Source organism: Oncorhynchus tshawytscha, linkage group LG28 (assembly GCF_018296145.1).
Source record: "Oncorhynchus tshawytscha isolate Ot180627B linkage group LG28, Otsh_v2.0, whole genome shotgun sequence".
Classification (NCBI taxonomy): domain Eukaryota; kingdom Metazoa; phylum Chordata; class Actinopteri; order Salmoniformes; family Salmonidae; genus Oncorhynchus; species Oncorhynchus tshawytscha.
This window is the reverse complement of record NC_056456.1, coordinates 26,955,836-26,970,746: the sequence shown is the minus strand read 5'-3', so window position 1 is coordinate 26,970,746 and position 14,911 is coordinate 26,955,836. Positions and strand designations below refer to the sequence as shown.

The window sequence follows — 14,911 nt, the reverse complement described above, 5'->3', positions numbered from 1 at the left end:
GGAAGAAGCAGGGGGATGAATGTCAAGAATAGAAACAGAAGAAACGGAGAGGGAGAGGTTGGGGACGGAGCTGGAGGGTTTTTCGAAAGTGGGGTTGTTGGATTAGAGAAACCTTACAAGTGGAACAAAATGGGAAAATGAGAGGTGGGCAAGAAAAGAGGGAAGGAGTGAGAGGAGGGGGTTTCAGTAGAGGGGGTGAAGGGGGTCGTGTGGGATTAGGGGAACCTGGAGTGAATGGAGAGAAAGAGGAAAAGAGGTTGATTGTGTGTGAAGAGTGAAAAAAGAGGGTGGCTGTGTATTGGTTGAGTGTGTTTGTGTGTGACTGAGAGTCTGGGTTAACTCATGTGACTCTACGGGTCAGAGATGGAACACAGGCTTATGGGCTGGCGGTTGCTTGGAGCAGATGGTATGGTGCTACGGGTAGGAGTAGCAGAGGGTAGGGGTTAGGGGTAGGGGTTAGGGTGCTATGGGTAGGAGTAGCAGAGGTTAGGGGTTAGGGGTTAGGGTGCTACGGGTAGGAGTAGCAGAGGGTAGGGGTTAGGGTAGGGGTTAGGGTGCTATGGTAGGAGTAGCAGGGGGTAGGGGTTAGGGGTAGGGGTTAGGGTGCTATGGGTAGGAGTTAGGGTGCTACGGTTAGGGGTTAGGGTGCTATGGGTAGGGGGAACAGAGGGTAGGGGTTAGGGGTAGGGGTTAGGGGATACAGTCACTGTGAGAGGTGGGGTCTGGGATACAGTCACTGTGAGAGGTGGGGTCTGGGATACAGTCACTGTGAGAGGTGGGGTACTGGATACAGTCACTGTCAGAGGTGGGGTCTGGGATACAGTCACTGTGAGAGGTGGGGTCTGGGATACAGTCACTGTGAGAGGTGGGGTCTGGGATACAGTCACTGTGAGAGGTGGGGTCTGGGATACAGTCACTAGAGTAGAGGAATGGCAGTGTGTGGGATACAGTCACTAGAGTAGAGGAATGGCAGTGTGTGGGATACAGTCACTAGAGTAGAGGAATGGCAGTGTGTGGGATACAGTCACTAGAGTAGAGGAATGGCAGTGTGTGGGATACAGTCACTAGAGTAGAGGAATGGCAGTGTGTGGGATACAGTCACTAGAGTAGAGGAATGGCAGTGTGTGGGATACAGTCACTAGAGTAGAGGAATGGCAGTGTGTGGGATACAGTCACTAGAGTAGAGGAATGGCAGTGTGTGGGATACAGTCACTAGAGTAGAGGAATGGCAGTGTGTGGGATACAGTCACTAGAGTAGAGGAATGGCAGTGTGTGGAATGGCAGTGTGTGGGATACAGTCACTAGAGTAGAGGAATGGCAGTGTGTGGGATACAGTCACTAGAGTAGAGGAATGGCAGTGTGTGGGATACAGTCACTAGAGTAGTGGAATGGCAGTGTGTGGGATACAGTCACTAGAGTAGAGGAATGGCAGTGTGTGGGATACAGTCACTAGAGTAGAGGAATGGCAGTGTGTGGGATACAGTTACTAGAGTAGAGGAATGGCAGTGTGTGGGATACAGTCACTAGAGTAGAGGAATGGCAGTGTGTGGGATACAGTCACTAGAGTAGAGGAATGGCAGTGTGTGGGATACAGTCACTAGAGTAGAGGAATGGCAGTGTGTGGGATACAGTCACTAGAGGAGATGACTGTAGAGGAATGGCAGTGTGTGGGATACAGTCACTAGAGTAGAGGAATGGCAGTGTGTGGGATACAGTCACTAGAGTAGAGGAATGGCAGTGTGTGGGATACAGTCACTAGAGTAGAGGAATGGCAGTGTGTGGGATACAGTCACTAGAGTAGAGGAATGGCAGTGTGTGGGATACAGTCACTAGAGGAGATGACTGTAGAGGAATGGCAGTGTGTGGGATACAGTCACTAGAGTAGAGGAATGACAGTGTGTGGGATACAGTCACTAGAGTAGTGGAATGGCAGTGTGTGGGATACAGTCACTAGAGTAGAGGAATGGCAGTGTGTGGGATACAGTCACTAGAGTAGAGGAATGGCAGTGTGTGGGATACAGTCACTAGAGTAGTGGAATGGCAGTGTGTGGGATACAGTCACTAGAGTAGAGGAATGGCAGTGTGTGGGATACAGTCACTAGAGGAGATGACTGTAGAGGAATGGCAGTGTGTGGGATACAGTCACTAGAGTAGAGGAATGGCAGTGTGTGGGATACAGTCACTAGAGTAGAGGAATGGCAGTGTGTGGGATACAGTCACTAGAGTAGAGGAATAGCAGTGTGTGGGATACAGTTACTAGAGTAGATGACTGTAGAGGAATGGCAGTGTGTGGGATACAGTTACTAGAGTAGATGACTGTAGAGGAATGGCAGTGTGTGGGATACAGTCACTAGAGTAGATGACTGTAGAGGAATGGCAGTGTGTGGGATACAGTTACTAGAGTAGATGACTGTAGAGGAATAGCAGTGTGTGGGATACAGTCACTAGAGTAGAGGAATGGCAGTGTGTGGGATACAGTCACTAGAGTAGTGGAATGGCAGTGTGTGGGATACAGTCACTAGAGTAGTGGAATGGCAGTGTGTGGGATACAGTCACTAGAGTAGTGGAATGGCAGTGTGTGGGATACAGTCACTAGAGTAGAGGAATAGCAGTGTGTGGGATACAGTTACTAGAGTAGATGACTGTAGAGGAATGGCAGTGTGTGGGATACAGTTACTAGAGTAGATGACTGTAGAGGAATGGCAGTGTGTGGGATACAGTTACTAGAGTAGATGACTGTAGAGGAATGGCAGTGTGTGGGATACAGTCACTAGAGTAGTGGAATGGCAGTGTGTGGGATACAGTCACTAGAGTAGAGGAATGGCAGTGTGTGGGATACAGTCACTAGAGTAGAGGAATGGCAGTGTGTGGGATACAGTCACTAGAGTAGAGGAATGGCAGTGTGTGGGATACAGTCACTAGAGTAGTGGAATGGCAGTGTGTGGGATACAGTCACTAGAGTAGTGGAATGGCAGTGTGTGGGATACAGTCACTAGAGTAGAGGAATAGCAGTGTGTGGGATACAGTTACTAGAGTAGATGACTGTAGAGGAATGGCAGTGTGTGGGATACAGTTACTAGAGTAGATGACTGTAGAGGAATGGCAGTGTGTGGGATACAGTCACTAGAGTAGTGGAATGGCAGTGTGTGGATACAGTCACTAGAGTAGAGGAATGGCAGTGTGTGGGATACAGTCACTAGAGTAGAGGAATGGCAGTGTGTGGGATACAGTTACTAGAGTAGAGGAATGGCAGTGTGTGGGATACAGTCACTAGAGTAGTGGAATGGCAGTGTGTGGGATACAGTTACTAGAGTAGAGGAATGGCAGTGTGTGGGATACAGTCACTAGAGTAGAGGAATGGCAGTGTGTGGGATACAGTCACTAGAGTAGTGGAATGGCAGTGTGTGGGATACAGTCACTAGAGTAGTGGAATGGCAGTGTGTGGGATACAGTCACTAGAGTAGTGGAATGGCAGTGTGTGGGATACAGTCACTAGAGTAGAGGAATGGCAGTGTGTGGAATGGCAGTGTGTGGGATACAGTCACTAGAGTAGAGGAATGGCAGTGTGTGGGATACAGTCACTAGAGTAGAGGAATGGCAGTGTGTGGGATACAGTCACTAGAGTAGTGGAATGGCAGTGTGTGGGATACAGTCACTAGAGTAGAGGAATGGCAGTGTGTGGGATACAGTCACTAGAGTAGATGACTGTAGAGGAATGACAGTGTGTGGGATACAGTCACTAGAGTAGAGGAATAGCAGTGTGTGGGATACAGTCACTAGAGTAGAGGAATGGCAGTGTGTGGGATACAGTCACTAGAGTAGAGGAATGGCAGTGTGTGGGATACAGTCACTAGAGTAGAGGAATGGCAGTGTGTGGGATACAGTCACTAGAGTAGAGGAATGGCAGTGTGTGGGATACAGTCACTAGAGTAGAGGAATGGCAGTGTGTGGGATACAGTCACTAGAGTAGTGGAATGGCAGTGTGTGGGATACAGTCACTAGAGTAGAGGAATGGCAGTGTGTGGGATACAGTCACTAGAGTAGATGACTGTAGAGGAATGACAGTGTGTGGGATACAGTCACTAGAGTAGAGGAATAGCAGTGTGTGGGATACAGTCACTAGAGTAGATGACTGTAGAGGAATAGCAGTGTGTGGGATACAGTCACTAGAGTAGAGGAATAGCAGTGTGTGGGATACAGTCACTAGAGTAGAGGAATGGCAGTGTGTGGGATACAGTCACTAGAGTAGAGGAATGGCAGTGTGTGGGATACAGTCACTAGAGTAGAGGAATGGCAGTGTGTGGGATACAGTCACTAGAGTAGAGGAATGGCAGTGTGTGGGATACAGTCACTAGAGTAGAGGAATGACAGTGTGTGGAATGGCAGTGTGTGGGATACAGTCACTAGAGTAGAGGAATGGCAGTGTGTGGGATACAGTCACTAGAGTAGAGGAATGGCAGTGTGTGGGATACAGTCACTAGAGTAGAGGAATGGCAGTGTGTGGGATACAGTCACTAGAGTAGAGGAATGGCAGTGTGTGGGATACAGTCACTAGAGTAGTGGAATGGCAGTGTGTGGGATACAGTCACTAGAGTAGAGGAATGGCAGTGTGTGGGATACAGTCACTAGAGTAGAGGAATGGCAGTGTGTGGGAGGGATGGAAGTATGGAACGGTGTGGGGAAAAGGGGGAGAGATGGGGGGAAGATGGGCTGGGAGGAAGTGAAATTGGGTAGAATAAAGGGATGATTAGGTGGAGGTGAAAGCCCTTCTCCTGGCCTATGACAGCTGTGTGTGGGTAGGGAGGGATAAGCTAATTGGTGTCTCATGGGGTGTGTCTTTGTGTGTGTGTGTGTGTGAGATATTATTAGGGCTGGTCAAATTGATGGCTGTCCCTGTCTGAGCCTGGTCAGCCGCTGATGTGCTCTCAGCATGGTCTTAAAGAGGAGAGAGCCTGGCTGACCATCTGCTGTCCAGACACAAACACACCTCCATTATTCACACACACAGAGGGCAGGGTGGACTGCCAGTGGAAGAGGAAGGGGTACATGGAGAACAGGTTGGGGGGAGAGGGGCTGAAGGGAAAAAAAGTGAGGTGAGGGAGGGAGGGAGGGGCGGACTGGCCATCTGGTATTTCTGGTCTCGGGGCCTCAAGGATAAGATTGTCTGGTCTCGGGCCTCAAGGAAAAGATTGTCTGGTCTCGGGGCCTCAAGGATAAGATTGTCTGGTCTCGGGGCCTCAAGGAAAATATTGTCTGGTCTCGGGGCCTCAAGGAAAATATTGTCTGGTCTCGGGGCCTCAAGGAAAAGATTGTCTGGTCTCGGGGCCTCAAGGAAAATATTGTCTGGTCTCGGGGCCTCAAGGATAAGATTGTCTGGTCTCGGGGCCTCAAGGAAAATATTGTCTGGTCTCGGGGCCTCAAGGATAAGATTGTCTGGTCTCGGGGCCTCAAGGAAAATATTGTCTGGTCTTGGGGCCTCAAGGATAAGATTGTCTGGTCTCGGGGCCTCAAGGAAAATATTGTCTGGTCTCGGGGCCTCAAGGATAAGATTGTCTGGTCTCGGGGCCTCAAGGAAGAAAATGGGCCTGGGTGTTAGAAATGCCAGGACTGATTACTGGGTCCAGTCCACCCCTGGAGGGAGGGAGAGAGACAGTGAGCAGGGGGAGGGAAAGAGACAGAAAGAGAGAGAGGAAAAGGGGTGAACTGTGACCCTGTAGTCTGAAGCTGGCTGTGCTTCAGTGGCCATGTGAGAAGAGCACCTTCACCTCAGTGTGACGCAAACACGCACACACACGCACGCAAGCACATGCACACACACACACACACATAAGCACACGTCACACACACACACACATATAAGCACACACACACACACACACACACACACACACACACACACACACACACACACACACACACACACACACACACACACACACACATAGGCACACACACACACACACATACACACACACATAAGCACACACACACACACACACACACACACACACACACACACACACACACACACACACACATAAGCACACACACACATACACATACACACACACATAAGCACACACACACACACATACACACATACACACACACATAAGCACACACACACATACACACACACATAAGCACACATAAGCACACACACACATACACACACACATAAGCACACACACAGTGGAGGAAATAGTTTTGCATTTGCTTTGAACATATTTCATATCATTTACACTCAACAGGGCAGGGAGGACAGGACAGGGAGGACAGGGAGGACAGGACAGGGGGAGGACAGGGAGGACAGGGAGGACAGGACAGGGAGGACAGGACAGGGAGGACAGGACAGGGAGGACAGGACAGGGAGGACAGGACAGGGTTGACAGGGAGGACAGGACAGGGAGGACAGGACAGGGAGGACAGGACAGGGTTGACAGGACAGGGAGGACAGGACAGGGAGGACAGGACAGGGAGGACAGGACAGGGAGGACAGGACAGGGTTGACAGGACAGGGAGGACAGGACAGGGAGGACAGGACAGGGAGGACAGGGAGGACAGGACAGGGAGGACAGGACAGGGAGGACAGGACAGGGAGGACAGGACAGGGAGGACAGGAAGGACAGGACAGGGAGGACAGGACAGGGAGGACAGGGAGGACAGGACAGGGAGTACAGGACAGGGAGGACAGGACAGGGAGGACAGGACAGGGTTGACAGGACAGGGAGGACAGGACAGGGAGGACAGGACAGGGAGGACAGGGTTGACAGGGTTGACAGGGAGGACAGGACAGAAATGACAGGACAGGAGGACAGGACAGGGATGACAGGGAGGACGGGACAGAGAGGACAGGACAGGGAGGACAGGACAGGACAGGGTTGACAGGACAGGGAGGACAGGACAGGGAGGACAGGACAGGGTTGACAGGACAGGGAGGACAGGACAGGGAGGACAGGACAGTGAGGACAGGACAGGGAGGACAGGACAGGGAGGACAGGGAGGACAGGACAGGGAGGACAGGACAGGGTTGACAGGACAGGGAGGACAGGACAGGGTTGACAGAACAGGGAGGACAGGACAGGGAGGACATGACAGGGTTGACAGGACAGGGAGGACAGGACAGGGAGGACAGGGAGGACAGGACAGGGTTGACAGGACAGGGAGGACAGGACAGGGTTGACAGGATAGGGAGGACAGGACAGGACAGGGAGGACAGGACAGGGTTGACAGGACAGGGAGGACAGGACAGGGAGGACAGGGAGGACAGGACAGGGAGGACAGGACAGGGTTGACAGGACAGGGAGGACAGGACAGGGAGGACAGGACAGGGTTGACAGGACAGGGAGGACAGGACAGGGAGGACAGGACAGGGAGGACAGGACAGGGAGGACAGGACAGGGAGGTCAGGGAGGACAGGACAGGGAGGACAGGACAGGGAGGACAGGACAGGGAGGACAGGACAGGGAGGACAGGACAGGGAGGACGGGGAGGACAGGACAGGGAGGACAGGAAGGACAGGACAGGGAGGACAGGACAGGGAGGACAGGGAGGACAGGACAGGGAGGACAGGACAGGGAGGACAGGACAGGGAGGACAGGACAGGGTTGACAGGACAGGGAGGACAGGACAGGGAGGACAGGACAGGGAGGACAGGGAGGACAGGGTTGACAGGGTTGACAGGGAGGACAGGACAGAGATGACAGGACAGGGAGGACAGGACAGGACAGGGATGACAGGGAGGACAGGACAGAGAGGACAGGACAGGGAGGACAGGACAGGGTTGACAAGACAGGGAGGACATGACAGGGAGGACAGGACAGGGTTGACAGGACAGGGAGGACAGGACAGGGAGGACAGGACAGTGAGGACAGGACAGGGTTGACAGGACAGGGAGGACAGGACAGGGAGGACAGGGAGGACAGGACAGGGAGGACAGGACAGGGTTGACAGGACAAGGAGGACAGGACAGGGTTGACAGAACAGGGAGGACAGGACAGGGAGGACAGGACAGGGTTGACAGGAAAGGGAGGACAGGACAGGGAGGACAGGACAGGGTTGACAGGACAGGGAGGACAGGACAGGGTGGACAGGACAGGGAGGAAAGGACAGGGAGGACAGGACAGGGTTGACAGGACAGAGAGGACAGGGAGGACAGGACAGGGAGGACAGGACAGGGTTGACAGGACAGAGAGGACAGGACAGGGTTGACAGGACAGGGAGGACAGGACAGGGTTGACAGGACAGGGAGGACAGGACAGGGAGGACAGGACAGGGTTGACAGGACAGGGAGGACAGGACAGGGATTACAGGGAGGACAGGACAGAGATGACAGGGAGGACAGGACAGGGAGGACAGGACAGGGGTGACAGGACAGGGATGACAGGGAGGACAGGACAGCGATGACATGGAGGACATGGATGACAGGACAGGGGTTACAGGGATGACAGGACAGGGAGGACAGGGATGACAGAGGGACAGGACAGGGATGACAGGACAGGGATGACAGGGAGGACAGGACAGGGGTGACATTACAGCGATGACAGGGAGGACAGGACAGGGATGACAGGGAGGACAGGACAGAGATGACAGGGAGGACAGGACAGGGAGGACAGGGGTGACAGGACAGGGATGACAGGGAGGAAAGGACAGGGATGACATGGAGGACATGGATGACAGGACAGGGGTTACAGGGATGACAGGACAGGGAGGACAGGGATGACAGAGGGACAGGACAGGGAGGACAGGACAGGGATGACAGGGATGACAGGACAGGGATGACAGGACGGGGATGACATGGAGGACAGGGATGACAGGACAGGGATTACAGGACAGGGATGACAGGACAGGGGTTACAGGACAGGGATGACAGGGAGGACAGGACAGGGGGACAGGACAGGGAGGACAGGGAGGACAGGACAAGGAGGACAGGACAGGGATGACAGGGAGGACAGGACAGAGATGACAGGGAGGACAGGACAGGGAGGACAGGACAAGGAGAACAGGACAGGGAGGACAGGACAGGGATTACAGGACAGGGAGGACAGGACAGGGAGGACAGGGAGGACAGAGGGACAGGACAGGGATTCATGATTTGATTGGGTCTAATTGTGCTGTTGTCCTGGGGCTCTGTAGGGTGTGTTTGTGTTTGTGAACAGAGCCCCAGGACCAGCTTGCTTAGGGGACTCTTCTCCAGGTTCATCTCTATGTAGGTGATGGCTTTGTTATGGAAGGTTTGTGAATCGCTTCCTTTTAGGTGGTTGTAGAATTTAACGGCTCTTTTCTGGATTTTGATAATTAGTGGGTATCGGCCTAATTCTGCTTTGCATGCATTATTTGGTGTTCTATGTTGTACACTGAGGATATTTTTTTAATTTTTTTATCAGAGTCTCAATTTGGTGTTTGTCCCATTTTGTGAAGTCTTGGTTGGTGAGCGGACCCCAGGCCTCACAACCATAAAGGGCAATGGGCTCTATGACTGATTCAAGTATTTTTAGCCAGATCCTAATTGGTATGTTGAATTTTGATGGCATAGAATGCCCTTCTTGCCTTGTCTCTCAGATCGTTCACAGCCTGTGGCGCTGATATTTAGGCCAAGGTATGTATAGTTTTTTGTGTGCTCTAGGGCAATGGTGTCTAGATGGAATTTGTATTTGTGGTCCTGGTGACTGGACCTTTTTTGGAACACCATTATTTTGGTCTTACTGAGATTTACTGTCAGGGCCCAGGTCTGACAGAATCTGTGCATAAGATCTAGGTGCTGCTGTAGGCCCTCCTTGGTTGGTGACAAAAGCACCAGATCATCAGCAAACAGCAGACATTTGACTTCGGATTCTAGCAGGAGGAGGCCGGGTGCTGCAGACTTTTCTAGTGCCCGCGCCAATTCGTTGATATTTTTGTTGAAGAGGGTGGGGCTTAAGCTACATCCCTGTCTAACCCCACGACCCTGTGTGAAGAAATGTGTGTGTTTTTTGCCAATTTTAACCGCACACTTGTTGATTGTGTACATGGATTTTATAATGTCGTATGTTTTACCCCAACACCACTTTCCATCAGTTTGTATAGCAGACCCTCATGCCAGATTGAGTAGAAGGCTTTTTTGAAATCAACAAAGCATGAGAAGACTTTGCATTTGTTTTGGTTTGTTTGGTTGCCCTCTCTCTCTCTCTGTCTACAACAGTCATCTCTCTCTCTCTGTCTACAACAGCCCTCTCTCTCTCTCTCTCTCTCTCTCTCTCTGTGTCTACAACAGTCCTCTCTCTCTCTCTCTCTCTCTCTCTCTCTGTGTCTACAACAGCCCCCTCTCTCTCTCTCTCTCTCTCTCTCTGTGTCTACAACAGCCCTCTCTCTCTCTCTCTCTCTTTCTGTCTACAACAGTCATCTCTCTCTCTCTGTCTACAACAGCCCTCTCTCTCTCTCTCTCTCTCTCTCTCTCTCTGTGTCTACAACAGCCCTCTCTCTCTCTCTCTCTCTCTCTCTCTCTGTCTACAACAGTCCTCTCTCTCTCTCTGTGTCTACAACAGTCCTCTCTCTCTCTGTCTACAACAGCCCTCTCTCTCTCTCTCTCTCTCTCTCTCTCTCTCTCTGTCTACAACAGTCCTCTCTCTCTCTCTCTGTCTACAACAGTCCTCTCTCTCTCTGTCTACAACAGCCCTCTCTCTCTCTCTCTCTGTCTACAACAGTCCTCTCTCTCTCTCTCTGTGTCTACAACAGTCCTCTCTCTCTCTGTCTACAACAGCCCTCTCTCTCTCTCTCTCTCTCTCTCTCTCTCTCTCTCTCTGTCTACAACAGTCCTCTCTCTCTCTCTCTCTCTCTGTCTACAACAGCCCTCTCTCTCTCTCTCTGTCTACAACAGCCCTCTCTCTCTCTCTCTCTCTCTCTCTCTCTGTCTACAACAGTCTTCTCTCTCTCTGTCTACAACAGCCCTCTCTCTCTGTCTACAACAGTCTTCTCTCTCTGTCTACAACAGCCCTCTCTCTCTGTCTACAACAGCCCTCTCTCTCTCTCTCTGTCTACAACAGTCTTCTCTCTCTCTGTCTACAACAGCCCTCTCTCTCTCTCTCTCTCTCTCTCTGTCTACAACAGTCTTCTCTCTCTGTCTACAACAGTCTTCTCTCTCTCTGTCTACAACAGCCCTCTCTCTCTCTCTCTGTCTACAACAGTCTTCTCTCTCTGTCTACAACAGCCCTCTCTCTCTCTGTCTACAACAGCCCTCTCTCTCTCTGTCTACAACAGCCCTCTCTCTCTCTCTCTCTGTCTACAACAGCCCTCTCTCTCTCTCTCTGTCTACAACAGCCCTCTCTCTCTCTCTGTCTACAACAGTCTTCTCTCTCTGTCTACAACAGTCTTCTCTCTCTGTCTACAACAGTCTTCTCTGTCTACAACAGCCCTCTCTCTCTCTCTCTCTCTCTCTCTCTCTCTGTCTACAACAGTCTTCTCTCTCTCTGTCTACAACAGCCCTCTCTCTCTGTCTACAACAGTCTTCTCTCTCTGTCTACAACAGCCCTCTCTCTCTGTCTACAACAGCCCTCTCTCTCTCTCTCTGTCTACAACAGTCTTCTCTCTCTCTGTCTACAACAGCCCTCTCTCTCTGTCTACAACAGCCCTCTCTCTCTCTCTCTCTGTCTACAACAGCCCTCTCTCTCTCTCTCTGTCTACAACAGCCCTCTCTCTCTCTCTCTGTCTACAACAGCCCTCTCTCTCTGTCTACAACAGCCCTCTCTCTCTCTCTCTCTGTCTACAACAGCCCTCTCTCTCTCTCTCTCTGTCTACAACAGCCCTCTCTCTCTCTCTCTGTCTACAACAGCCCTCTCTCTCTCTCTCTCTCTCTCTGTCTACAACAGTCCTCTCTCTCTCTCTCTCTGTCTACAACAGCCCTCTCTCTCTCTCTCTGTCTACAACAGCCCTCTCTCTCTCTCTGTCTACAACAGTCTTCTCTCTCTCTGTCTACAACAGCCCTCTCTCTCTGTCTACAACAGCCCTCTCTCTCTCTCTCTCTGTCTACAACAGCCCTCTCTCTCTCTCTCTCTGTCTACAACGGCCCTCTCTCTCTCTCTCTGTCTACAACAGCCCTCTCTCTCTCTCTCTGTCTACAACAGCCCTCTCTCTCTCTCTCTGTCTACAACAGCCCTCTCTCTCTCTCTCTGTCTACAACGGTCCTCTCTCTCTCTCTGTCTACAACAGTCTTCTCTCTCTCTGTCTACAACAGCCCTCTCTCTCTGTCTACAACAGCCCTCTCTCTCTCTCTACAACAGCCCTCTCTCTCTCTCTCTCTGTCTACAACAGCCCTCTCTCTCTCTCTCTGTCTACAACAGCCCTCTCTCTCTCTCTCTCTGTCTACAACAGTCCTCTCTCTCTCTCTCTGTCTACAACAGTCTTCTCTCTCTCTCTCTGTCTACAACAGTCCTCTCTCTCTCTCTCTGTCTACAACAGTCTTCTCTCTCTCTCTCTGTCTACAACAGTCTTCTCTCTCTCTCTCTGTCTACAACAGTCCTCTCTCTCTCTCTCTGTCTACAACAGTCCTCTCAATTCAATTCAATTCAATTCAAGGGCTTTATTGGCATGGGAAACATGTGTTAACATTGCCAAAGCAAGTGAGGTAGACAACATACAAAGTGAATATATAAAGTGAAAAACAACAAAAATTAACAGTAAACATTACACATACAGAAGTTTCAAAACAGTAAAGACATTACAAATGTCATATTATATATATATATACAGTGTTCTAACAATGTACAAATGGCTAAAGGACACAAGATAAAATAAATAAGCATAAATATGGGTTGTATTTACAATGGTGTTTGTTCTTCACTGGTTGCCCTTTTCTCGTGGCAACAGGTCACAAATCTTGCTGCTGTGATGGCACACTGTGGAATTTCACCCAGTAGATATGGGAGTTTTTCAAAATTGGATTTGTTTTCAAATTCTTTGTGGATCTGTGTAATCTGAGGGAAATATGTCTCTCTAATATGGTCATACATTGGGCAGGAGGTTAGGAAGTGCAGCTCAGTTTCCACCTCATTTTGTGGGCAGTGAGCACATAGCCTGTCTTCTCTTGAGAGCCATGTCTGCCTACGGCGGCCTTTCTCAATAGCAAGGCTATGCTCACTGAGTCTGTACATAGTCAAGGCTTTCCTTAATTTTGGGTCAGTCACAGTGGTCAGGTATTCTGCCGCTGTGTACTCTCTGTGTAGGGCCAAATAGCATTCTAGTTTGCTCTGTTTTTTTGTTAATTCTTTCCAATGTGTTAAGTAGTTATCTTTTTGTTTTCTCATAATTTGGTTGGGTCTAATTGTGCTGCTGTCCTGGGGCTCTGTAGTGTGTGTTTGTGTTTGTGAACAGAGCCCCAGGACCAGCTTGCTTAGGGGACTCTTCTCCACTCTCTCTCTCTCTGTCTACAACAGTCCTCTCTTCTCTCTCTGTGTCTACAACAGCCTCTTTAGGTCTCTGTGTCTACAACAGCCCTTTTCTCTGTCTGGGTATCAGCCCTCTCTCTGCTGTCTACAACAGCCTGTTCTCGTGTGTACACGGAGGATCTCTCTCTGTCTACAACAGCCCTCTCAGAGTCTCTGTGTCTACAACAGCCCTCTCTCTCTGTGTCTACAACAGCCCTCTCTCTCTGTGTCTACAACAGTCTTCTCTGGTCTCTCTGTCTACAACGGCCCTCTCTCTCTCTCTCTCTGTCTACAACAGTCCTTCTCTTGGTCTCTCTGTCTCAACAGTCCTCTCTCTCAACTACAAGAGCCCTATGTCTCAGGGTCTACAGGCCCTCTCTCACTCTGTGTCTACAACAGTCTCTCTCTCTCTCCTGTCTACAACGACCCTCTCTTCTCTCTGTCTACAACAGCCCTCTCTCTCTGTGTCTACAACAGCCCTCTCTCTCTGTGTCTGCAACAGCCCTCTCTCTCTCTCTGTCTACAACAGCCCTCTCTCTCTGTGTCTACAGACAGCCCTCTTCTCTCTCTGTGTCTACAACAGCCCTCTCTCTCTGTGTCTACAACAGCCCTCTCCTCTCTGTCTACAACAGCCCTCTCTCTCTGTGTCTACAACAGCCCTCTCTCTCTCTGTCTACAACAGTCTCTCTTCCTCTCTGTGTCTACAACAGCCCTCTCTCTTCCTGTGTCTACAACAGCCTTCTCTCTCTCTGTGTCTACAACAGCCCTCTCTCTCTCTGTGTCTACAACAGCCCTCATCTCTGTGTCTACAACAGCCCTCTCTCTGTGTCTACAACAGCCCTCTCTCTCTCTGTCTACCCAGCCCTTCTCTCTCTCTCAAATGTCTACAACAGCCCTCTCTCTCTCTCTCTGTGTCTACAACAGCCCTCTCTCTCTGTGTCTACAACAGCCCTCTTCTCTGTGTCTACTACTCTCTCTGTGTCTACAACAGCCCTCTCTCTCTGTCTACAACAGCCCTCTCTCTCTGTGTCTACAACAGCCCTCTCTCTCTGTCTACAACAGCCCTCTCTCTCTCTCTCTGTGTGTTGCTAAACAGCCTCTCTCTCTCTCTCCCTCTGTGTCTACAACAGCCCTCTCTCTCTGTTCTGAACAGCCCTCTCTCTCTCCTGTCTCTCTGGGCGACAGCCCTCTCTCTCTCTCTCTCTCTGTGTCTACAACAGCCCTCTCTCTCTCTGTGTCTACAACAGCCCTCTCTCTCTCTGTCTACAACAGCCTCTCTCTCTCTGTCTACAACAGCCCTCTCTCTCTCTCTGTCTACAACAGCCCTCTCTCTCTCTGTGTCTACAACAGCCCTCTCTCTCTCTCTGTCTACAACAGCCCTCTCTCTCTCTGTGTGTCTACAACAGCCCTCTCTCTCTCTCTGTCTACAATCACAGACAAACTGAATCTCTCTCTCTCTGTCTACAACAGCCCTCTCTCTCTCTGTGTCTACAACAGCCCTCTCTCTCTGTGTC

General features: G+C 50.8%; 1 protein-coding gene across 1 annotated transcript in view; it reads right to left on the bottom strand.

Annotated features, from left to right (window-relative positions):
* Positions 1–690: 690 nt before the first annotated feature.
* The window catches only part of LOC112227385 (paired box protein Pax-3-A-like), a 64,788-nt gene continuing 50,567 nt past the window's right edge, over positions 691–14,911 (bottom strand). Inside the window, exon 6 of the mRNA XM_042308376.1 lies at positions 691–886. Coding sequence (XP_042164310.1) covers positions 691–886 — 196 coding nt within the window. The remainder of the gene's footprint in view (positions 887–14,911) is intronic.